The sequence below is a fragment of the Zalophus californianus genome, chromosome 14 (genome assembly GCF_009762305.2).
Source record: "Zalophus californianus isolate mZalCal1 chromosome 14, mZalCal1.pri.v2, whole genome shotgun sequence".
Taxonomy (NCBI): Eukaryota; Metazoa; Chordata; class Mammalia; order Carnivora; family Otariidae; genus Zalophus; species Zalophus californianus.
In genome coordinates this window covers 48,508,167-48,529,839 of record NC_045608.1, presented here as the reverse complement: position 1 = coordinate 48,529,839, position 21,673 = coordinate 48,508,167, and the positions used below count along the sequence as shown (strand labels likewise).

Sequence of the window (21,673 nt, the reverse complement as noted above, 5' to 3'; positions counted from 1 at the left end):
TTGATGTAGTGTTCCATGATTCATTGTTTGTGCATAACACCCAGTGCTCCATGCAGAATGTGCCCTCTTTAATACCCATCACCAGGCTAACCCATCCCCCCACCCTCCTCCCCTCTAGAACCCTCAGTTTGTTTTTCAGAGTCCATCATCTCTAATGGTTCGTCTCCCCCTCCGACTTACTCCCCTTCATTCTTCCCCTCCTGCTATCTTCTTCTTCTTAGACCCAGCAAATGTACTCTTGAGCATTTATCACAAAAAAGGGAAAAACCTATGTTCACACAAAAACCTGTACACAAATGTTCGCACCAGCTTTATTTGTACTGGGCAAAAATTAGAAATAATCCAAATGTCCTTCAACCAGTGAGTTGTTAACAAAAGTGTGGTACATCCATATCATGGAACACTATTCAGCAATAAAAAGCAAGTAATTATTGATATATGCAACAACTTGGATGAATGGCAAGGGAATTATGTTGAACAAGAAAAGCTAAGATGAAAAGGTTATATATCACAGGATTCTATTCACATAACATTCTCAAAATGACAAAATTATAGAGATGGAGAAGAGAATGGATTAGTGGCTACCAGAGGTTAGAGATGAGGAAGAATAGCATGAGGTAGTCTTGGGTTGATGGAAGAGTTGTGTATCTTGATTGTGGTGATGGTTACATGAACTTACACATGTGATAAGTCTAATAAAACTACACACACACATACACATGCAAATGAATGCATATAAAACTGTTTAAATCTGAATAAACTCTGTGGCTTGTAACTGTCATTTTACTGGTTTTTGAAGATGTTACCATTGGGGGAAACTTGGTAAAGGAGACTTCCCTGTGTTTTGTTTTGTTCTGAAAGATTATTTTAGAGAGAGAGCGCGCGCAAGCGGAAGGGGTAGGGAGAGGGAGCGAGAATCTCAAGCAGACTCCACGCTAAGTGCGGAGCCCAATGCAGGGCTTGATCCCACGACCTGGAGACCACGACCGGAGCTGAAACCAAGGGTCAGAAGCTCAACCCACTGAGCCACCCAGGTGCACCCCCCGTTATTTTTTATGACTTCCTGAATATCTATAATTATTTAAAAATAAAAAGTTTAAAAAGAAAACACAGCTACCTGAAGTTATAATTAAGGTACTATAATATGTATCTTTTAACATTTCTGTTTTATCAAAACTAATTATCAGAAATCCATGTCTATAGAGATGTGATATTCCAGAAAAGACAGGGTATACTGTTTGTGTTAAGAAATGGAGCATATCTCCATGTGTTGCATAAATGTAGCAGGATGATTGTAGGAGGGGCCAACTGTGTTACCCTACTACACTATGATACTCTGTATTATTACTGTAGTTCCATAAGTACCTGCAAAAGCCATGCAAACATGGTCATCAAGGGCACAAATTTTCCTCACAGTTCTTTCATCTTGAAGCTTGGCAACAGATTTTTTTTCTACTCCAAGCACAACTATATCAGTACCTCGGATTCCAACCTGCCAAATGATTAAAGAAAACATAATGTCAGTTTTAACATTAAAATGAAATTATTCTAACACATGACTTAGAGGAAAAGGCTTTTCCTTAACTGTTCAATAAATGTGAGAAAAGTAGACTTCCAAGAAAACAGCTGCATAGGTATGGGATTACTAGAAGTCCATTCTCCAAACCCAAAGCAAAGCAGACAAATACATAGAAATTGGAAGAATATACCACCAATGCTGAAGCTACAAGAGTGTCCTAAACTCAAGCAATACATCTGAAGAAGTGCTAACTAGATAGGTAATAATTTTAACCAAAATGAAAGGAAATGCTGGAAATCTATATGGATTCCTTATAGAATGGGCAGTACTAGTAGTGGTGGTAGCAGAAGTAGTATAGAAAATTAAGTAGATAAAATTCTGAAAGCTCTCCCATGTATCTCACAATCTGGAGGGATAATGCTTGGGGTCTATAAGCCAAGAGAAAGACCAAATGCCTTCACTCCAGTTCACTGATCAATAAAACCTCCATTCAAACATGAATACAACAAGAAGAATCACTATTGCTCCTCCCTCTATCCCTTCCCTTGGGAGTGCAGTGGGAAAATGTCTAAAGAATAATGTATAAAGATAGTAGTTCTCAAACTGGGACTTCCGTGGAAACATGTCTATATTCTCAGGGGTTCAAGAGTAATAGATGAGAAGTTTAATTCTGTATTACACTGGTGATCTAAATATTTTGATACAGGTATTTGTGTTTATGATTGCCTTCTAGCCAAGTGTGATATTAGTACTAATTATGCAAATAGGTGGGCTCTGAAATAGTATCATTGAAGTAGAAATACAGAACAGGTTAAATACAGAACTAGACCTGAGATTACATCTTTCTTTCTTTATTTTTTTTTAAAGATTTTATTTATTTATTTGACAGAGAGAGACACAGCGAGGGAGGGAACACAAGCAGGGGGAGTGGAAGAGGGAGAAGCAGGCTTCCCGCAGGGCAGGGAGCCTTGATGAGGGGCTCGATCCCAGGACCCTGGGATCATGACCCGAGCCGAAGGCAGACGCTTAACGACTGAACCACCCAGGCGCCCCAAATCTTTCAATTAAATAAAACTTAAGACAATTTATCAAGGCTTTTGCTCTTACTGTTCTCTCACTTCATTCCAGTCTGTCAATTTATCTGATAGGCCTTTACCTAATCATCCTATCTAAAACCAACAACTCTCCCTCAACATTCCCACCTTCATCTAAGAGACTCATGTTGAACTTTATATCCTACAGGTATTATGCCTTCTTATCAAGCCAAGGGACATTATAACAATATAACATCTATTATGACTCAAGAAAATCTCAATATTTTCCCCAAATTGTAATAAATGAAATTAATTGATCACCACATATATAATAAGTTTTATAATTCTCACCTAAACAGTTTTGAATTAATAAAGAAATTAAAACTTCTAACACAGACTATCTAGAAAATGTTTATTTATTTATTTATTTATGTATTTATTAAAGATTTTTTATTTATTTGAGAGAGAGAAAGAGAAAGCACAAGCAGGGAGGAGGAACAGAGGGAGAGGGAGAAGCAGACTCCCTGCTGAGCAGGGAGCCTGATGCGGGGCTTGATCCCAGGACCCTGAGATTATGACCTGAGCCGAAGGCAGACCCTACACTGACTGAGCTACCCAGGCACCCCTAGAAAATGTTTATAATGAAAATCCTAATATCAAAGTCTTTTGTATGTGGGTAAAATTATTCTCACAAGAAAATTCATAATCTCGTTTTATAAAATCAAATAAAAAATTAATTATGAATTCATTCAAGAAGTTCAAGAAGGAATAAAAGTATTTAAGCTAAGCTTACAAGGTGAATAAGAAAAAGCAGAAATTAATGATTAGGGAGAAAACAATAAAATTGTTAAGTAATACCAACAGATAGTTTTTTAAATAATAATGAAGAGATGTCTCAGTTAATCTAGCCAAGAGGGGCAAAGTGTAAAAATTATATAAAATTGTGAAAAACCAAGAATTTAAAAATTATAGCCCTAAGTTAACAAATTTGAAAATCTGAGTGAAAAGGATGACAAACTAGAAAAATTTTAAACTGCGCATGCGTTCTCAAGAAAATATAGAAAACAGAGTCTCTCTAACAAACATGAGATAATTTCAAAAACAAGTGTCATGCCTAGAAGGTTCATGGATGAATTTTTCCTGATTATCTGTTATGGGCAATTCCTACATTATTTAAATTATTCCATGAATGGGACACCTGGGTGGCTCAGTCAGTTAAACCTCTACCTTCAGCTCAGGTCATAATCCCAGGACCCTGGAATTGAGTCCCACATCAGGCTCCTTGCTCAAGTGAGGAGCCTGCTTTTCCCTCAGCCTGGTGCTTCCCCTGCTTGTGTGCTCGCTCTCTCACTGACAAATAAATAAATCAATCCTAAAAAAATCTTAAAAAAAAATTATTCCATGGTACAGATCAAAATGGAAATGTTCCTAACTCTGTTTTGGAAAGCTATGTAACAATGTTAAAATCTGGCAAATAAGACATTTTCTAAATAAAGAAAAGTACTAATGATTTTCACTTAGGAAAGCTCATGTCAAAAAAAAAAAAAAAAGGAAAGCTGATGTCAAAAAATTCTTTTTTTTTTAGCTGATGTCAAAAGTTCCAAACAAGATATTTACAAATAGAATCTACGAATACAGAAAAACAGTAATATTCCATAAACAGTTATGGTTCATTCCAGGAATTTTAGGAATGTCAATAAAAGTAAATCTTTTAATATAAATGTTATAGGGGATAGTGAAGATCTGTTATTTTTGACCTTCTGATAACAACAGCACTTCAATTTTTCTTGGAGAAATACTGAGTCTTTGGCTGGGGCTGTAATGCAACCCAGCCTCATCAAACAGTAAATCCCTGAAGTTTTACTGAGGGGCGCCTGGGTGGCACTCAGCCTTTAAGTGTCTGCCTTGGGCTCCGGTCATAATCCCAGGATCCTGGGATCGAGCCCCGCATTGAGCCCCGCATCGGGCTCCCTGCTCTGCGGGAAACCTGCTTCTCCTTCTTCCATTCCCCCCTGCTTGTGTTCCATCTCTCGCTATGTCTCTCTCTGTCAAATAAATAAATAAAATCTTAAAAAAAAAAAGAAGTTTTACTGAAAATGTTTGGAAGACAGGATAATTCTTTACCTATTGATAGGAGCCACTCCTTAGGGAGGTCATGTCTCAGAGTGAAAGTAATATGTAGAGGAAGCAAGAGATGGAGAGGAAGATAGAAAAGAGGAAAGGAGGGAAGGAGAGACAGAGACATACCAGTTCTGGGGATATCATTTAAGACCCTAGTAGCCATATAATTGAGACTAAAAGGAAGGTTTACCCCTGCTCCCTTTGGGTACTTGATTCGATACAGTTGGCCCTTGAACAATGCAGGGGTTAAGGGTGCCAACTCTATCCCTTTGTACAGTTGAAAATCCGTGTATAACTTCTGACTCCCCAAAACTTAACTACTAATAGCCCATTGTTGACTGGCAGCCTTACCGGTATCAACAGTTGATTAACACATATTTTGTACATCGTATACTGTATTCTTACAATAAAGTAAGCTAGAGAAAAGAAAATACTAAGAAAATCATAAGAAAAAAAGAAAATCATAAGGAAGAGATATACATTTATAGTATATTGTAAAAAAATTCGAGTATAAGTGAACCTATGCAGTTCAAACTCATCCTCAGTTTTTGTTTAAATCAGTTGGAGTTGTGTTTCTGATGTTTGCAACCGAAATAGTCCTAACTAAAACAATTGAATAGTATAAAGTCAATGACAAAAGCTACAAAAACATTTGATAAAATTCAACATCCACACCTAGTTTAAAAACAACACTAGAAAAGCAGGAAGACTATTTGTGAAGACTATTTCATAACTTGTTTAAAGTATCACAAAATTGTGGTATCTCTCCCAATCAGATGGGGGTTCCCAAATGTGGGGTGACAATTTGGTAGAAGTCGGTGGCGCAGATGGTGAAAGAATTCACCTGAAGCGGAACAAAGGAGATAGAATTTTACTGAATACACCACAAGGGAGAAGCAGGCAGGACAGCAAAGAAGAGGCTGTCTGCCAGAAGGCAGCGGGTGGGGGCTGGATTTAAAGGGGGAAGCAAGGGGGCACCTGGGGGGCTCAGTCTGTTAAGCGTCCAACTCTTGATCTCAGCTCAGGTCTTATCTCAGGGTTCAAGCCCCATGTTGGGCTCCACACTGGGCGTGGAGCCTACTTAAAAAGTAAATAAAATAAGGGGTTCCTGGGGTGGCTCAGTCGATTAAGCATACAACTCTTGATTTCAGCTCAGGTCATGATCTCAGGATGGTGGGTTTGAGCCCTGCATCAGGCTTCACATTCAGCACAGAGTCTGCTGGAGATTCTCTCGCTCTGCCCCTCCTCCCTGCTTGAGCTCTCTTTCTCTCTCTCTCAAATACATACATAAATAAAATATTTTAATAAAATAAAAAATAGGAACAAAAAATAAAGAGGGAAGGTGAGGAGGTATGGGGACATACGGAATTTTCCCTTTTTTGGTAACTGTGCCTGGTTTTAAGTAGCCCATTGGTTAGTTATGGCCTATGGATATTTAGAGATGGGTTGCTTGATGGGCCTGTCTGTATTCAGCCAGGAGGTTGGAAGTCACTGTGGACCCTTTTGCCTTCGTTAGGTTTCCATTGCTCAAGTCTGTTGTTGGACTCTACAAAACTGGCAGCCAGAATCATCTGAGAAAATGAGTCACCATCCATTCCACTTGTTAAGCCAAAAACCCAGTTGTTATCCTTTATAGCTCCTCCTCTCACACCATCCATTTCCAACCAACTACCTTGTTTTTGTCCATTTTACCTACACAAGTTATCCAACTTCCCAACAACACTCTAATACAAGCAACCATCATTTCTTGCTTGGACCGTACAGGACTGCATAGCCTACTAGGTTTTCCACTTTCTACCTTTGCTCCCCACCTCTCCATCCTCCCACCCCCATCCTGTACTGCCACCTAGTCTCTACGAGGCTGCCGGGGTGAGCTTTTAAAAACATCAGTAGGGTCAGATTACTCTTCATTTGAATATCCCTCCACAGCACTCCCCTGCACTTAGAAAATCTTTGTAAGGTCTTTAGTCTTGCTTATAAAGTTGGGACAGATCTAGCTCGTGCCTATTTCTCCAATAGTATGTCATTGTTATTCACCAAACTCCAGCCACATTACCTTATTTAGAGACTTTTTCAAGCACAATTCTGTTTCCCTCCGCTGAAATTTCACATGTAATATTCCCTCTGCCTGGAATGCTTCTCTTCCTATTTCAAGTCTCAATTTCAATTTCCCCTCAAGGAGTCCTTCTCTATTATTCTTTAAACAACAACCTGTTCTGTCCTTTCAGTCAGCACATTTATAATTATTTATTTATTCATTATACTTGTCTCTCCAAATAGTATCTCTGAGGGCAAGGAAACAATCAGAGGAATCTAGAAAGTGGGATGCTCCACTGAACAATTAACCCAGTCTCTTCAAGAAGTCAAAGCCATGAAAAAAGAGGAGATGCTGTTCAAGAATAAAACAGATACCTAAGGGCTAAGCACAGTACACAGACTTTAGATTCAGACTCAACACAACTACAAAAAGATATTTTGTAAGCAATAAGTAAAATCAGAATGTAGACTATTACAAAATATTAAGGAGTTTTTGTCAATTTCATTAGGAATGATAATGGTCTTAAGAGACAACTTTATTTAAATGATGAAATATCTTGTTATCAGGGATTTATTTTAAAATAATAATAGATTTTGGAGCGCCTGGGTGGCTCAGTCGTTAAGCATCTGCCTTCAGCTCAGGTCTGGTCCCAGGGTCCTGGGATCTAGCCCCGCATCAGGCTCCCTGCTCTGCGGGAGGCCTGCTTCTCCCTCTCCCACTCCCCCTGCTTGTGTTCCCTCTCTCGCTGTGTCTCCCTCTGTCAAATAAAATCTTTAAAATAATAATAATAATAATAATAATAGATTTTAATGTAAAATGCAAAACTATAAACTTTTAGGGAAAAATTTTGGGATCTGGGCAAAGGGTTTTTAGACTTAGCACCCAAAAAATATGAACCATAAGAGGAAAAATTGTTAAATTGGGTCTCATCAAAATTATAAACTTTTGCTCTATGAAAGTCCATGAGAAAAGGATGAAAAGATGAGCTACAGAGACAGAGGAAATATTTGCAAACCCCATATCTGATGAAGAACTGGAATCTGGAATATATAAAGAACCGTCAGAACTCAACAGTAGAAAAACCAATCCAGTTAGAAAATGGATAAAAGACATGAAAGACATTTCACTGAAGAAGACATACAGATGGCAAATGAGCACATGAAAATCTGCTTGACATCATTAGCCATTTAAAACCACAATGAGGTATCACTATACACTTATCAGAATGAACAAAATGAAAAATAGTAACACCAAATGCTGGCAAGGATGTATGGAAGCTGGATCACTCACTGCTAGTGGGGATATAAAATGATATAGCTACTCTGGGAAACAATTTAGCAGTTTCTTATAAAACCAAACCTGTAATTACCATATGATCCAGTAATTGCACAGCTGGAGATTTATATCAGAGAGAAAACACTTATGTTTACACAAAAAACTGCTACAAATGTTCATAACATATCTATAAATAATAGCTCCAAACTGTAAACAACCCAAATGTTTTTCAACAAGAGAATAAACACTGTGGTACATCCATACTGTGGGATACTACTCAGCAATAAAATGTTGGTACATTCAACAACTTACGTGAACCTCAAGGGAAATAAAAAGCAAATCCCAAAGGTTTTGTACTGTATGATACCATTTATATAATACTTTGAAATGAAAACATTTTAGAAATGGAGGACAGATGACTGCTTTGAGAGATGAGGGCTATGGATAGGAGGGTGTGTGGGGGCAGGGTAAGGAGGTGGGTGTGGTGATAAAAGAGCAGCATAAGGAATCCTTGTGGAGTTGGGACTGTTCAATATCTTGACTGTGGATACAAGAAAGTACACAGGCAATAAAATCTGACAGAACTTAATATCCACATGAATTAGTACAAGGGTTACTGGAGAAACCTGAATAAAATAGGTGGGCTTGTATCAATGTCAGTAACCTGGTTGTAATATTGTGCTATACTTTTGCAAATGCTACCATTAGCAGAAAATGGGAAAAGTACACAAGGAATCCCTATGTATTGTTTCTTTTTTTTTTAAGTTTATATATTTAAGTAATCTCTACACCCAATATGAAGCTTGAACTCATGACCCTGATATCAAGAGCTGCATACTCTACCAACTGAACCAGCCAGGTGCCCTCAAATCTCTGTGTATTATTTCTTACAACTGCATGTGAATCTACAATTATCTCAATAAAAAATTCAATTAAAATTATTCTATTGGAAAGAGGGAAAAGTTGGGGAAAGATAAAACAGATTGGTAGAATGTTGGTAATTGTTGGAGCTGGGTAATGGGTATACAGAGGTTCATTATGGTATTCCCTTTATATCTTTGTGTGTTCAAAATATTCCATAGTAAAAAGTTAAAAATAAATAAAATAAACATAAAAACAAACAAACCTTGAATTTCTCTACCGGCTTTTTCTCACCAACAATTTAAACACATGCTAAAGTCTCCCTTATCTTAAACAAAGTCTTAAAGACCACTTCACTTCAATCCCACCCCTCTTTCAACCTCTTCAAAGCCAAATATTGTCATCATCCTTCGGCTGATGGCAACATGGTTTCTACCCCCACTCCTCCCAGAGTTTAGTCAAGGTAGACTACACACAGGTCATTAAAGTCCCTCATGGTTGTAGGTTATCCTCTACATAGTCCATTAGTCTATAGTCTACATTTCAGCTTTTCAAGGGAAGAGTACTCAACAATACTCATTTACTCGACCTTCAACATATATTTTAAGCAGAGGAGAGAAATGATGCACTTCAAAATTACTATCTCCAGTCCATATCAATCCTCTGAGTTCCAAACATGTATATTTATATATACTCATGCCTCACAGTCTCTGTACGTCAGGAATCTGGACACAGTTTATCCTCTAGCTTCGGGTCTCTCACAAGCCTGCAATCAAATTGCCTTCTAGGGCTGCACTCACCTCAAGGCTCATGAGGGAGGATCCATTTCCAAGCTCACTCACATGGTTGTTAGATTCAATTCCTCACACATTGTTGGGACTAAGGATCTCAGTTCCTTGCTACATAGGACCCTCCATAGAGCAACTAAAAATGGCAGCTATGTTCCACAAGAATAAGCAAGTGAGAATGAAAGAGGGCGAGCAAGACATAAGTCACCATCTCTTTGTAACCTAACCTCTGAAGTGACATCCCATCACTTTTGCCTATCCGAATTCCTGGAAACAAGTCACTAGATTCAGCCCACACCCAAGGGGAGAGGATTACACAAGGGCATGAGCACCAGAAAGTGGGGATCACTGTACGTCATTTTAGAGGCTACTTATAAGGCTTCCATAAGCATCTCAACCTCAGCAAGTCCAAACCTCAATCCTTCAGTCAAACTTAGAGTTTCATGTTCCCTAAGGAAGTGGTGGGGCCATTTACTAAGAGGCTAAATCCAGAAGCAGAGGCATCATCTTTTATTCCTCCCTCTTCAGTACCTCCTACTCTCCTCCCCCACCCAATACCATCTGAATAATAAGCAAATTGTGTCAACTATACCATTAAAGTTTTCTGGAATCTGCCTTATTCTCCTTTCTGCCCCAACCCTTGTAAAAACTATTATCTTTCATGTGGGTTGCTTCATAGACTCCTATGTGGTTTCCCTGCTTCCAGTCTTGATATTATCCAATCCACTGACCACATTGGAGTCTGAGAAATCTTTGAAAAATAAAAACATGAAAAAAAGAAAAAAAATCTGAATGTGGCATTCCTCTACTTAAATACTTGTACTAGTAAGGACCATTTCTCACTAAGCAAACTGAGACAGCACAGAGCTGGACTTGAAACAGAAAGATCTAGGGACTGTAATATTTACTCTGCATCTTGGCCTTTCACTCTCTTAATACAGAGCAGCTGTATTTACAGGAAAAAAAAAAAAGATGGCCACTGGTAATCTTGGACACACATCCCAACAGTTGTCCCAAAGGAAAAAAGCTACCACTATCTCTAGTTTAAAAAGTCCTAAGGATGGATTTGAGTCACATGCTCATCACTGTGTCCAGGAGGATAGAAACTAAGAATGATTCTACCTTGGTCATGTGAGTACCTCTGTGGTTGGACAAATGTAGTCTGTTTCTAGAAGGACTGATCCGTAATAATCTAGAGAATGACAACAGGCACATTAAAACCCTTCAAAGCCTCTTATTTCCTTAAAGTCATTCTATGATCCAGCCCCCCTTTCTAGCTTTATCTCTTCCTGGTTTTACATTGCTTCAGCAATCTGGAATGCCTTCCAATTCATAGAATATAGTTGTCTTTTGCTAATTGGTCTTCACATGCCATTTCCTTTGTCTAAAATACTCTTCCTTCTTTCCACTTTTCAACATATTCATCTTTTAGGTGTCTACTTAAATATTACTTCCTCAGGAGAACCTTCTTAACACCTAGAGTTCCCATACTACTCCCTTCTCTCCCCATTATAATACTCATTTAGGTCTTGTTAGGACTATTTACTTAATCATCTAATGTGCCTGCTAGATAGTAAGCTCTCTGAGGACAAGGAGTGAGTCTATCTTACTCATTCTGAAACCCTAGGACCCAGCACCATGTTTGGCATACATAAGTGTTCAACAAAAATGTCTTGAAATAATAAATGAAAACGCCAGAAGAATAACAGACAAAAGTGAAAGGAAAAGTGAAAATGAAGGAATAGTAAATAATAATATCTTTTATTAAATACCTGCTGTGAACCAGACACTGTGCAAGATGTTTAACACATATTATTACCTCATTTAACTCTCTCGTCAACCCTATGAAGCAGGTGCTATTTTGGTATCTATTTTACTATTAAAGAAACTATAACTTAGAGAAGTTAGTTGCTTTGCATGATATATACCTGGCTTCCATATTCATGATATGATGGCTAATTATTATACAAATATTTATTGAAGAAACTGCATGATACAATGCAAAGAGCAGAGGCTCTGGAACTAGAAAAAATTAAGTGTGAACATGGGCTCCATCACTTTCTAGCTGGTTACCTTCAGCAAGCTATAAAAGTTTCTGAATCAGTTTCCACATATATAAAAAGGGGATTAAATACTATACTTAACATTAATAACATACATAAAATACTTGGTACAAAAGAAATATTACTTAAAGGCTTACTTTTTAAAATTTTTTTATTGTTACGTTAATCACCATACATTACATCATTAGTTTTTGATGTAGTGTTCCATGATTCATTGTTTGTGCATAACACCCAGTGCTCCACACAGAATGTGCCCTCTTTAATACCCAACACCAGGCTAACCCAACCCCCTCCCCTCTAGAACCCTCAGTTTGTTTTTCAGAGTCCATCGTCTCTAATGGTTCATCTCCCCCTCCGACTTACTCCCCTTCATTCTTCCCCTCCTGCTATCTTCTTCTTCTTTTTTTTTCTTAACATATATTGCATTATTTGTTTCAGAAGTACAGATCTGTGATTCAACAGTCTTGCACAATTCACAGCGCTCACCATAGCACATACCCTCCCCAATGTCTATCACCCAGTTAAAGGCTTACTTTTTACCCTGCCCCTCCACTGTAATATATCGTGTGGTAGAAATACAAGAGGAATTATGCTACCTAGATTCTCTTTTTTTTTTTTCAGATTTTATTTATTTATTTGTCAGAGAGAGAAGAGAGAAGCAGCACAAGCAGAGGGAGCTGCCGGCAGAGGGAGAAGCAGCGCCCCCCTGAGCAAGGAGCCTGACGTGATACTCAATCCCAGGACCCTGGGATCATGACCTGAGCCGAAGGCAGACACTTAACAGACTGAGCCACCCAGGCGTCCCTATGTTACCTAGGTTCTTGAAGATCTTACTATCCAGTTGGTGTGAAAAGACTATTAAATATACTTGAAATTAAAGTGAATACAAGGCCAAATAGTAGATACTCTATAATGCTATGTGGTACTGAGCCACCCAGGCGTCCCAATGCTACCTAGGTTCTTGAAGATCTTACTATCCAGTTGGTGTGAGAAGACTATTTATTAAACATACTTGAAATTAAAGTGAATACGAGGCCAAATAGTAGATACTCTATAATGCTATGTGGTACAGATTGTTAAGTTCAGAAAAAGAATAAGAGTCACTATGGCTGCAGCAGATCAGAGAAGGCTTCATCAAGAAGAAGAAATGTGCAGAGATTCTCAGAGGATACATAAGAGGGAGTGTGGCATAAATAAAGGTGTTTTTCTCCTCCACCCACAAACATATATGAGAAAAACTATGAAGCTGCCCCTTTAATTAAAGAGGGTGGATAAGGATTATGGAAGACAGTGATGGCCAGAACGTGAAGCTAAGATTTGTAAAAGCAGGAAACATGGAGCTAGTAACAGTTTGGGGTCAGGGAAAGGACAGAATGAGGAATGGTAATAAATCTTACCTTTTCCATGGGAATACTGTAAAGGATTCATTGTTTTTTTTCTAAGAAGAAAGGTATGACCTCTCCAAAATGTTATTCAGACATATTTTTCATTTATAGAAAAGGGAACTAAAGCAAAAAGAAAACAGGCCTCTTGCCTCACTTCATGCTATAAGATAATCACCAAGAAGGAAGTAGAACCCAAGCCTCTAATTGTGGTCCCTATAACTTCTTGTATTACTAAATAATATTGCATCCACATACTGGTCAAAACTGGTCAACCTTGGCTTATTTGCAACTCATCATAACAAATGTTGTTTATAGACAGAATATTTTGAGACATATTTTAATAAGCAAGTGCCATTATAAACTTTACCCCACATAAAAGGTCATAGCACCCTCACGGAAACACAATGAACAACTCCATACAAAGATGCAAATTATAATTTCAGAATCCTGAGACAAAAACTGTCTCATCCTTCCAATGTATCTTTAAAAATGCCCACTATAGGTATTTTTATATCCTTACCCTTTTACAGCTGATTACAAAGGAACTATCAATCAGTTCTATAGCATTCTTAAAACATTTTAAATGAGCCAATGTGGCTTCTTATTACACCCCAGTCTTCTCCCATTACTTTCTTTATTTTAGGCTCTAAAACTTGGGCATTATTTTCTAACCATATGCTTCATGCCTTACTGGGGATTATACAACTTTTTGTTTTTATCAAAATGGTACCCTTTTGGTTTAAGCTACATCAGGCTTTTCTTAAATTTACAATTCTAAAAAAATTACTTATAAAACAGAAGCAAAACTAGAGGGCCCAATTAAATAGAAGAATACTTAAAGAATGATAAGATTCTTTCTAGTGTTATTTTTTTTACCACTTTACATTTGATAGATTTACAATAAAAGTGAATTATTTCCTTCCATAACTAAGTTGGTATGCAAAGTGAGGAAAAATAGAGACACTGCTGGACTTAGAAATGCACTGTGTATTCTCCATACCTGGTGTCTCAATTTCCAAAATGCACAACAAACATGCCCATGAAATTCGAGAGATTTAAAAGAAATTATATCCTTCAGGGACGCCTGGGTGGCTTGGCTCAGTCAGTTAAGCGTCTGCTTCCGCTCAGGTCATGATCCAAGGATCCTGGGATTGAGCCTAGCATCAGGCTGCCTGCTCAGCAGGGAGTCTGCTTCTCCCTCTCCCTCCACCCCTCCTCCCTGCTCGTGAGCAATCTCTCTCTCTCTCTCTCTCTCTCTCTCTCTCTCTCTCTCTCTCTCTCTCGCCTGAGCGCTCTCTCAAATAAATAAATAAATAAATAAATAAATAAATAAATAAATAGTATCCTTCTGAATTCATAGGTTAGGACTTAAGAGGATTTGGGGTAATAGATTCTTGCTCACCATGGTAATTTTGTCCTTTTTAAATTTTATAAATCACTATGAGATTAATGTAATTAAAACTTGTCAGGGATATTACTGCTACCCTGAGTACTTAAGTTTTTCAGAAATGTGGATACTTAAATATAAAGTAGGGTATAATCTCTCAAAGAATTTCAGCATTATTTGAACAACAAACAAAAAAGTGGCAAAAGAATGGAGATTCTTGGGGCTTAGAGCCTCTAAAAGGCTGCCAAATAGTCCAGTGAAAATCTTAGGACAATTACTTTTAACAGGTGGAAGTGTGTGATAACCGGCTTAGCGTTTTTGACCATTTCCTCGCCAACAGATTCAATTTTACATTGATTGTCCCTATTTCAGGGAGCAGGCATGGCCTATTTTTAATGTAATTATTACTAAACAACAGTACCCACATGAAGGAACTGTTACTTTTCCATGCATCTGTGGATTCCTGAGGAAGCCGATCATGTGCATCCAGGAAGGCTGTTATTGGCTGGAAGTTTTTTCTTCCCCTGTTAGACACAGCATTAATATCTCTTCTAAAATCAAAGCTTCAACTCACATCCTAGTTTTGTGTCTGTAGCTATCGTTCTTCAAAAGCAGCTACCCACCTATGAAATCTACTAACTTTAATCCCGCCACTTCCAGCCCAAATTTCAGAAAGGGCATCTCTCTCGATAAAAAGAACGAAGCAATTCTCACAAGTGGGAGACTCTCCTTTTCTGACCCGCTACACCAGGGCCTTGGGCTGGGGCAGCGGGGTGAGGAAGACATGGCGGGGGGAGGGGGGCGGGGGCAGTGGTAGAGAAACTGATCGCTCACCGCCGTGGATCCTTTCTTCACTGCTTCCTGAGCATATTCCACTTGGAAAAGGTGTCCATCTGGGGAGAAGACAGTGATTGCCCGGTCATACCGAGATGCCATGGCACAGGCCTACGCCAGTTCCTGCGGTGCCAGTGACGCTACCGCCAGAAAAACCAGCGGGAAGTGTCTCAGCCGCTGACACCTGCCACCCGGAAGTGCTTGCCCAGAGCCTCGAGATGCCTCCCGGAAGTGCTTGCGCACGCACCGTGAGTTGTCCTCTGGCAGCCCTGGAGCCCAGGGCCAGGATGCAGCCCAAAAGTCCTTGTTCCGCTTGCCTGTGTACGGCTGTGCCTGTGAGATGGCTGAGTTCCTCTGCTACCATTAGTGCTTGGTGCACACTTCCCGGTTTTTCCACTACGGGTGTTGTCCTAGGGGTGGTGTCAAATCGCTCCGGGTATAAAAAGGACAGCTAAGAGTAGGGCTTCACAAAGAGAAAATCGAAGATATTTTGGTTATCTCAAACCTGTCAGAGAACCAGTGCTAAGTTAAATTTCAACCTCTTCATTTAGCTCCAAATTGCAAATTTCATTTCGCTCTCTCACTTACCATATGTCGTTTTTAAGTCAAGGAAAGCAATAATTTTATTTTCTGCCTTGTGAATGGCAGAAAATTTTTATTTTCTTCTAATGACAGGAATTAAGATGGTACTATTTTAATCAAATAAATTTTTTAAAAGCCCAGCTTAACAGTGTGGCTTTGGGTAGGTATATTATATTTCACTTCCCTAAAAGTGACCTGTAAAAGGATAATAATCCCGACTTCACAAGTTTGTTGTAAAAAGCAAATGAAATAACGCATTACTGTATGAAGGCATTACCTATCACAGATAAGCACTTGAAAAATGTTAACTTTTGTTATTAATCATTGAGCTAACTAAAAAGTTAAGATTATTCTGTAAGAGAGAAATTAGGAAGAGTAAAAATGTAGCATGAGCCCACTTACATGTTTTTTAAATGTATGTACAAACATATTTCTAAATCTATAGAGAAAAGAGTGAGAGGGCATACATCAAGTTGACAAGAGTGGTTTTCTTTGCAAGAGTCCAGGGATTGGAAACAGAATGAGGAGACATGGTAAGGAGAGAGAAGTTGTTGTTCTAAACTTTACATCTGTATTTTAAAATTTTTACAGTAAGCATAGTTTATCTTTATACTTATAAACAGTATAATGTAACAGTTTAATGCCTAGAGGCTTCCTGCAAAGGCAGTCTTGATAGTTTGACCCAGATCTCCTATTGAGAACAACTAGAAATACTGGACAAATTCTTTTCTTAAAATATATATTCTGACTCCAAGTAGCTAACAAGGAATGAGGAGTTGTGGTGCCAAGATTCAGAAGAGAGGGAACACTCTCAGGGGTAAGCCTCGCCTTTTTCCCTTGAGGTATTTGCCTATTTGTAATGCCTAGGTGAATAGTGAAGCAGACTTTTGACAGACAAAAATTGGATTTCAAAGCCTGTCAAAGTATAAGGATTATGGTAAAGATGACCTAGGCTTTTGTTTGGGACCCAAAGAACCACACCCCGGAAATAAGAGTAAACCAAAAGCAGACCTCTTCTTACAAGGACTAACACCAAGTTTTGCATCATCTCAGTTGAAGATTGGACTAAAGCAGTTGATGAAGAGAACAAAGGAAAGAGAAATGTAGCTAAAATTAAATCTCCTTACAACTTGCAGCCCACTGGAATACCTGAGACGAGCAGAGAGTGACATTCCTCAAGGAACTCATGGCTGCCTTAATATTGTTGTTTTATTAGAGACTAAAAGCCACCTTATCTTAACAATAGCTAGCCCTCCAACGTCCTGGAGACCTGGCTTTCAACATGCACAAATTTCTTAGAGACTTATGTTACCCATAACCCCCACTAACTAAAAGTATATAATCAGTCACTCCTCACAATCCCAGTGCAGGTCTTTCTGCCTGTGGGTCCTGTCCCCATGCTATAATCAAAACACCCTTTTGCACCAAAAATGCCTCAAGAATTCTTTCTTGGCCATTCACTTGGCAGCTCCACATTAGTAGCATTTCTCAAACTGTGGTCCACAGATCTTTGGAATGATTCAAAAACCTTTCAAGGGATTCGCAACATCAAAACTATAATGATAATACTAAAATGGTTTTTGTCCTTTCATTGTATGAATATTTACATTTGCAGTGCAAAAGAAATGGGTAAAACTGCTGGAGCCTTAGTATGAATCAAGGCAGTAGCACCAATCTGTACTAGTATACACTGTATTCTTTACCACTAAGCACTCATTAAAAAAAATTGCCAATTTCATTTAGGAATGTCATTGAATAAGCAATAAATTATTAATTTTATCAAGTCTTCCTCAGGAGTACTTGTATGTTTAATATCCAGAATAGAAAGTACACATAAGGTAGTTCGCTGCCTTCAAAGTAAGGTGGTTAGCTTGAGAAAAAGCACTTTTGTAAATCTTTGAGTTGCTAGCTGAACCAACCCTCTTTCTCATGGAATATCATTTATACCTGAAAGAGTGACTGACATACCGTGGTTATTCAGAGTTAGATATTTGGGCAGACATTTCTGAAAATGAATAAAATTATCCTGTCACTTCAAGAAAAACAACAGACAGTATGTGTTTTCAAAGATAAAATTCAAGCTTTTTTTTTAAAAGATTTTATTTATTTGACACAGAGTGACATAGCGAGAGAGGGAACACAAGCAGGGGGAGTGGGAGAGGGAGAAGCAGGCTTCCCGTGGAGCAGGGAGCCCGATGTGGGGCTCGATCCCAGGACGCCGGGATCATGACCTGAGCCGAAGGCAGATGCCTAATGACTGAGCCACCCAGGTGCCCCAAAATTCAAGCTTTTGGGGTGCCTGGATGGCTCAGTCAGTTAAGCACCTGCCTCAGGTCATGGGATCCTGGGATTGAGCCCTGCATTGGGCTCCCGCTCAGCATGGAGCCTGCTTCTCCCTCTCCCTCTGCCCTCCTTCCCATTTGTGCTCTCTCGCTCTCCCTCTTTCAAATAAATAAATAAATAAATAATCTTTAAATAAAATTCAAGCTTTTGAAGCAAAAATTAGAATTTTGAAAAACTTGTATCCATCACCATGAACTTGACAATTTCTCCATAATAATTGACTTTATTGATGAGATTGGTGATCATATTAAAATGTGATTTTTTATATAGTACTACATTTGGAAAATATGCATAACTCAGTGAGCCAGGATTTTTCTAGTGACCAAAGCATAAATCATGCACAATCATGCATAAATAAAAAAACATTCAAATTTCTACACAGACTAGCAGATTTAATGTAAAAGAGTACAAAAGTTCATTGATGTGATTTTAGATGACAAATTTCAACTAAGAAACTACCACCTTTTGAATGTTTGTCTAGTAACAAAGAATATCCAATGATTGAAATCACTGTAATTGATCTGGAGTGATCTAAAAAGGCTATACAAATACTTTATTTTCCAATATATATCTTTGTAAGGTTGTTTTCCCCCTATATTTCAATCTAAATAACATATGGCAACAGTTTGAATGTAGAAGCAGATCTAAGAATTGAGCTGTATTCTATTAAGCTGGATATTAAAAAAGAAATTTATAATTTCATTCTTTTTTTTTAAGATTTTACTTATTTATTCGACAGATAGATGGAGAGAGAGCACAAGTAGGCAGAGTGGCAGGCAGAGGGAGAGGGAGAAGCAGGCTGTCCGCTGAGCACCGAGCCAGATGTGGGGCTCAATCCCAGGACCCCAGGATCATGACCTGAGCTGAAGGCAGCCGCTTAACCAACTGAGCCACCCAGGTGCCCCATATAATTTCATTCTTCTCACTAATGTTTTTAAATTTTGGAAAATATAGGTTTTTCATTTATTGAAAAGATTTATTTATTTTAGAGAGAGAGAGAGAGTGAGCGAGAGAGAGAGAGAGCACTCACGTGTGTGAGCAGTGGGGGGAGGGACATAGGGAAAGAGAGAGAGAGCATCTCAAGCAAACTCTCCACTGAGCGCAGAGCCTGATGCCACAACCCTGAGATCATGACCTGAGCCTAAACCAAGAGTCCAATGCTTAACTGACTGAGCCACCTAAGCACCCCAGAAAATGCTGGTGTTTTAATAGAAATATATGAAAAGTGTAAATATGTAATGGGTTTAACTTTTTAATGAATTAATAAGTAAAATGTTTTAATTTCTAATATGGTAAATATTGATATAACCCACATAAACAAAAGCTCTTCACGGTCCTCAATAATTTTTAAGCGGGTATTCCTAAGGTCAAAAAGTTGGGAAGCACTAGAATAAAGCATTGCTAGTACCCCTAGAAGATTAGTTACCTGCCAGAAGCAAAAGTAAATCCTCTGTAGAGGAAGATAACATCATGCAGAACCTCAAATTGTTGCAGTTTTTTTGTTTGTTTGTTTGAATATTTATTTATTTTTTCCTTCCTGGCTTGTCTTTTTTTAAAATTTTATTTATTTATTTGAGAGAGAGAATGAGAGACAGAGAGAGCGCATGAGAGGGAGGAGGGTCAGAGGGAGAAGCACACTCCCCGCGGAGCAGGGAGCCCGACGCGGGACTCGACCCCGGGACTCCAGGATCATGACCTGAGCCGAAGGCAGTCGGTTAACCAACTGAGCCACCCCGGTGCCCTTTTTTGTTTTTTTTAAAAAATATTTTATTTATTTATTTATTTATTTGAGAGAGAGAGAGCACAAGCAGGCAGAGGGGCAGAGGGAAAGGGAGAAACAGACTCACTTCTGAGCAGGGAGCCTGATGGAGGGCTTGATCCCAGGACCCTGGGATCATGACCTGAGCCAAAGGCAAATGCTTAACTGACTGAGCTACTTAGGTGCCCCTGTTGCAGTTTGCAATATGCAGTATCCTGTGCTCTATTAAAAGTAATCTTGCACACACAAAAAAGTGGTGTGACTAAAGAACAAGAAAAACAACAGGCAATAGAAAGACATATAAGATCCAGAGAATGAAGTTATCAAATATAGATTTTTAAAACAAATATGATAATTATAAGCAGAGGATTAAAAACAAGATCAAGATTTTTAGCCAGGGACTAGAGCTATTGATGAAGCATGCGTTGGAAACTGTAGAAATGCATACTACCATTAACTGAGATTAAGGACTTAAAATTGGACTTAATATCAGTAATTGGACTTAAAATTAGACCTAGTTGACTTAAAATGGGACTTAAATCAATAATTGGACTTAAATCAGACCTAGTTGAAGAGAGAACTAAGGAATTAGAAGATCATTAAAAATATATATATATAAAATTTCCACATCAAAGCAGAGAGAGATAAGAGGATAAAGAACACTGAAAAAGAATCTAAAACACAGTGGGTATGTTAAAAAAAACAAAGGTAGGTATAGTTAGAGTACCAGACAATAGGAGTTAAAAAAAAAAATAGCGCAGAAACAACATATAAAGATACTTTGTTTAGAAATTTTCAAACTGGCAAAAGAATCAAGCAACAGATTTAGGAAAAACTATTAACAGCAAGAAGGATAAATAAAAGAAATTCACACTTCGAAAAGTCACAATAAATCCAATGTAAATCAAAGACATTGAGAAAAATCTTAAAGCTATATAAAGAAAAAAATAGGTATATTACCAAAAAGAAGATAATACAGCTGTCAGCTGACTTCTATAGTAACATTGAATTCTACCTTCAACATGCTAAAATACATGCAAAGCTAGTATGATTATTTCTAGTGAAAATAACCTTTAAAATTGAAGGCAAAATTAAGGTATTTTTCACACAAAACCATAAAGGATTAGTTACCAGCAAACACCCACTGAAGGAAATAGTAAAGAATGTTCTTCAGACAAAAGAAAATTATCACAGATGAAATTTGGAGATGGAGGAAGAAATAAAGAGCATCAAGGATAAACATATGCATAAGCTCAAATAAAAACTGAACAAAACAATTGCTATGGGCTTACAAATATATATAATATTAAAATATTGAGAAAATAACATATAATTTGGGTAGGAAGACGAAGTTAAAGTGTTCTACACTTCCCTTTATTATTTCAGAAAGTAGTAAAATTTCAAAAAAAAGTAAAATTTCTAATTTATATTTGACTAATCTATCCAAAATGCATATTGTAATCACTGAGGAGAGCACTAAGAGAACCGTATAAAAATATATAACCACATATATTATAATACTTTATTATAATGAAATAATAATAAATAAAAAGAACACTAAAAAGAAAGAGAAAGGAACATATAACAGGATGGGAAATAGAAAGCAAATCGTATTTTAGTAGGTTTCAAGATAACTACATTAATACTTATGTTCTCTATAATGAAATAAATATTTCAATTATAA

General features: G+C 37.9%; 1 protein-coding gene across 2 annotated transcripts in view; it reads right to left on the bottom strand.

Annotated features, from left to right (window-relative positions):
• PSMA8 (proteasome 20S subunit alpha 8) overlaps positions 1-15,486 on the bottom strand; it is a 42,174-nt gene extending 26,688 nt beyond the window's left edge. For both annotated transcript variants that reach the window (XM_027576770.1, XM_027576771.1), the window contains exons 1-2: positions 15,306-15,486; positions 1,366-1,492 (exon numbers count right to left, since the gene is read on the bottom strand). In XM_027576770.1, coding sequence (XP_027432571.1) covers positions 1,366-1,492; positions 15,306-15,407 — 229 coding nt within the window. In that variant the 5' untranslated portion in view covers positions 15,408-15,486. The remainder of the gene's footprint in view (positions 1-1,365; positions 1,493-15,305) is intronic.
• Positions 15,487-21,673: the final 6,187 nt, after the last annotated feature.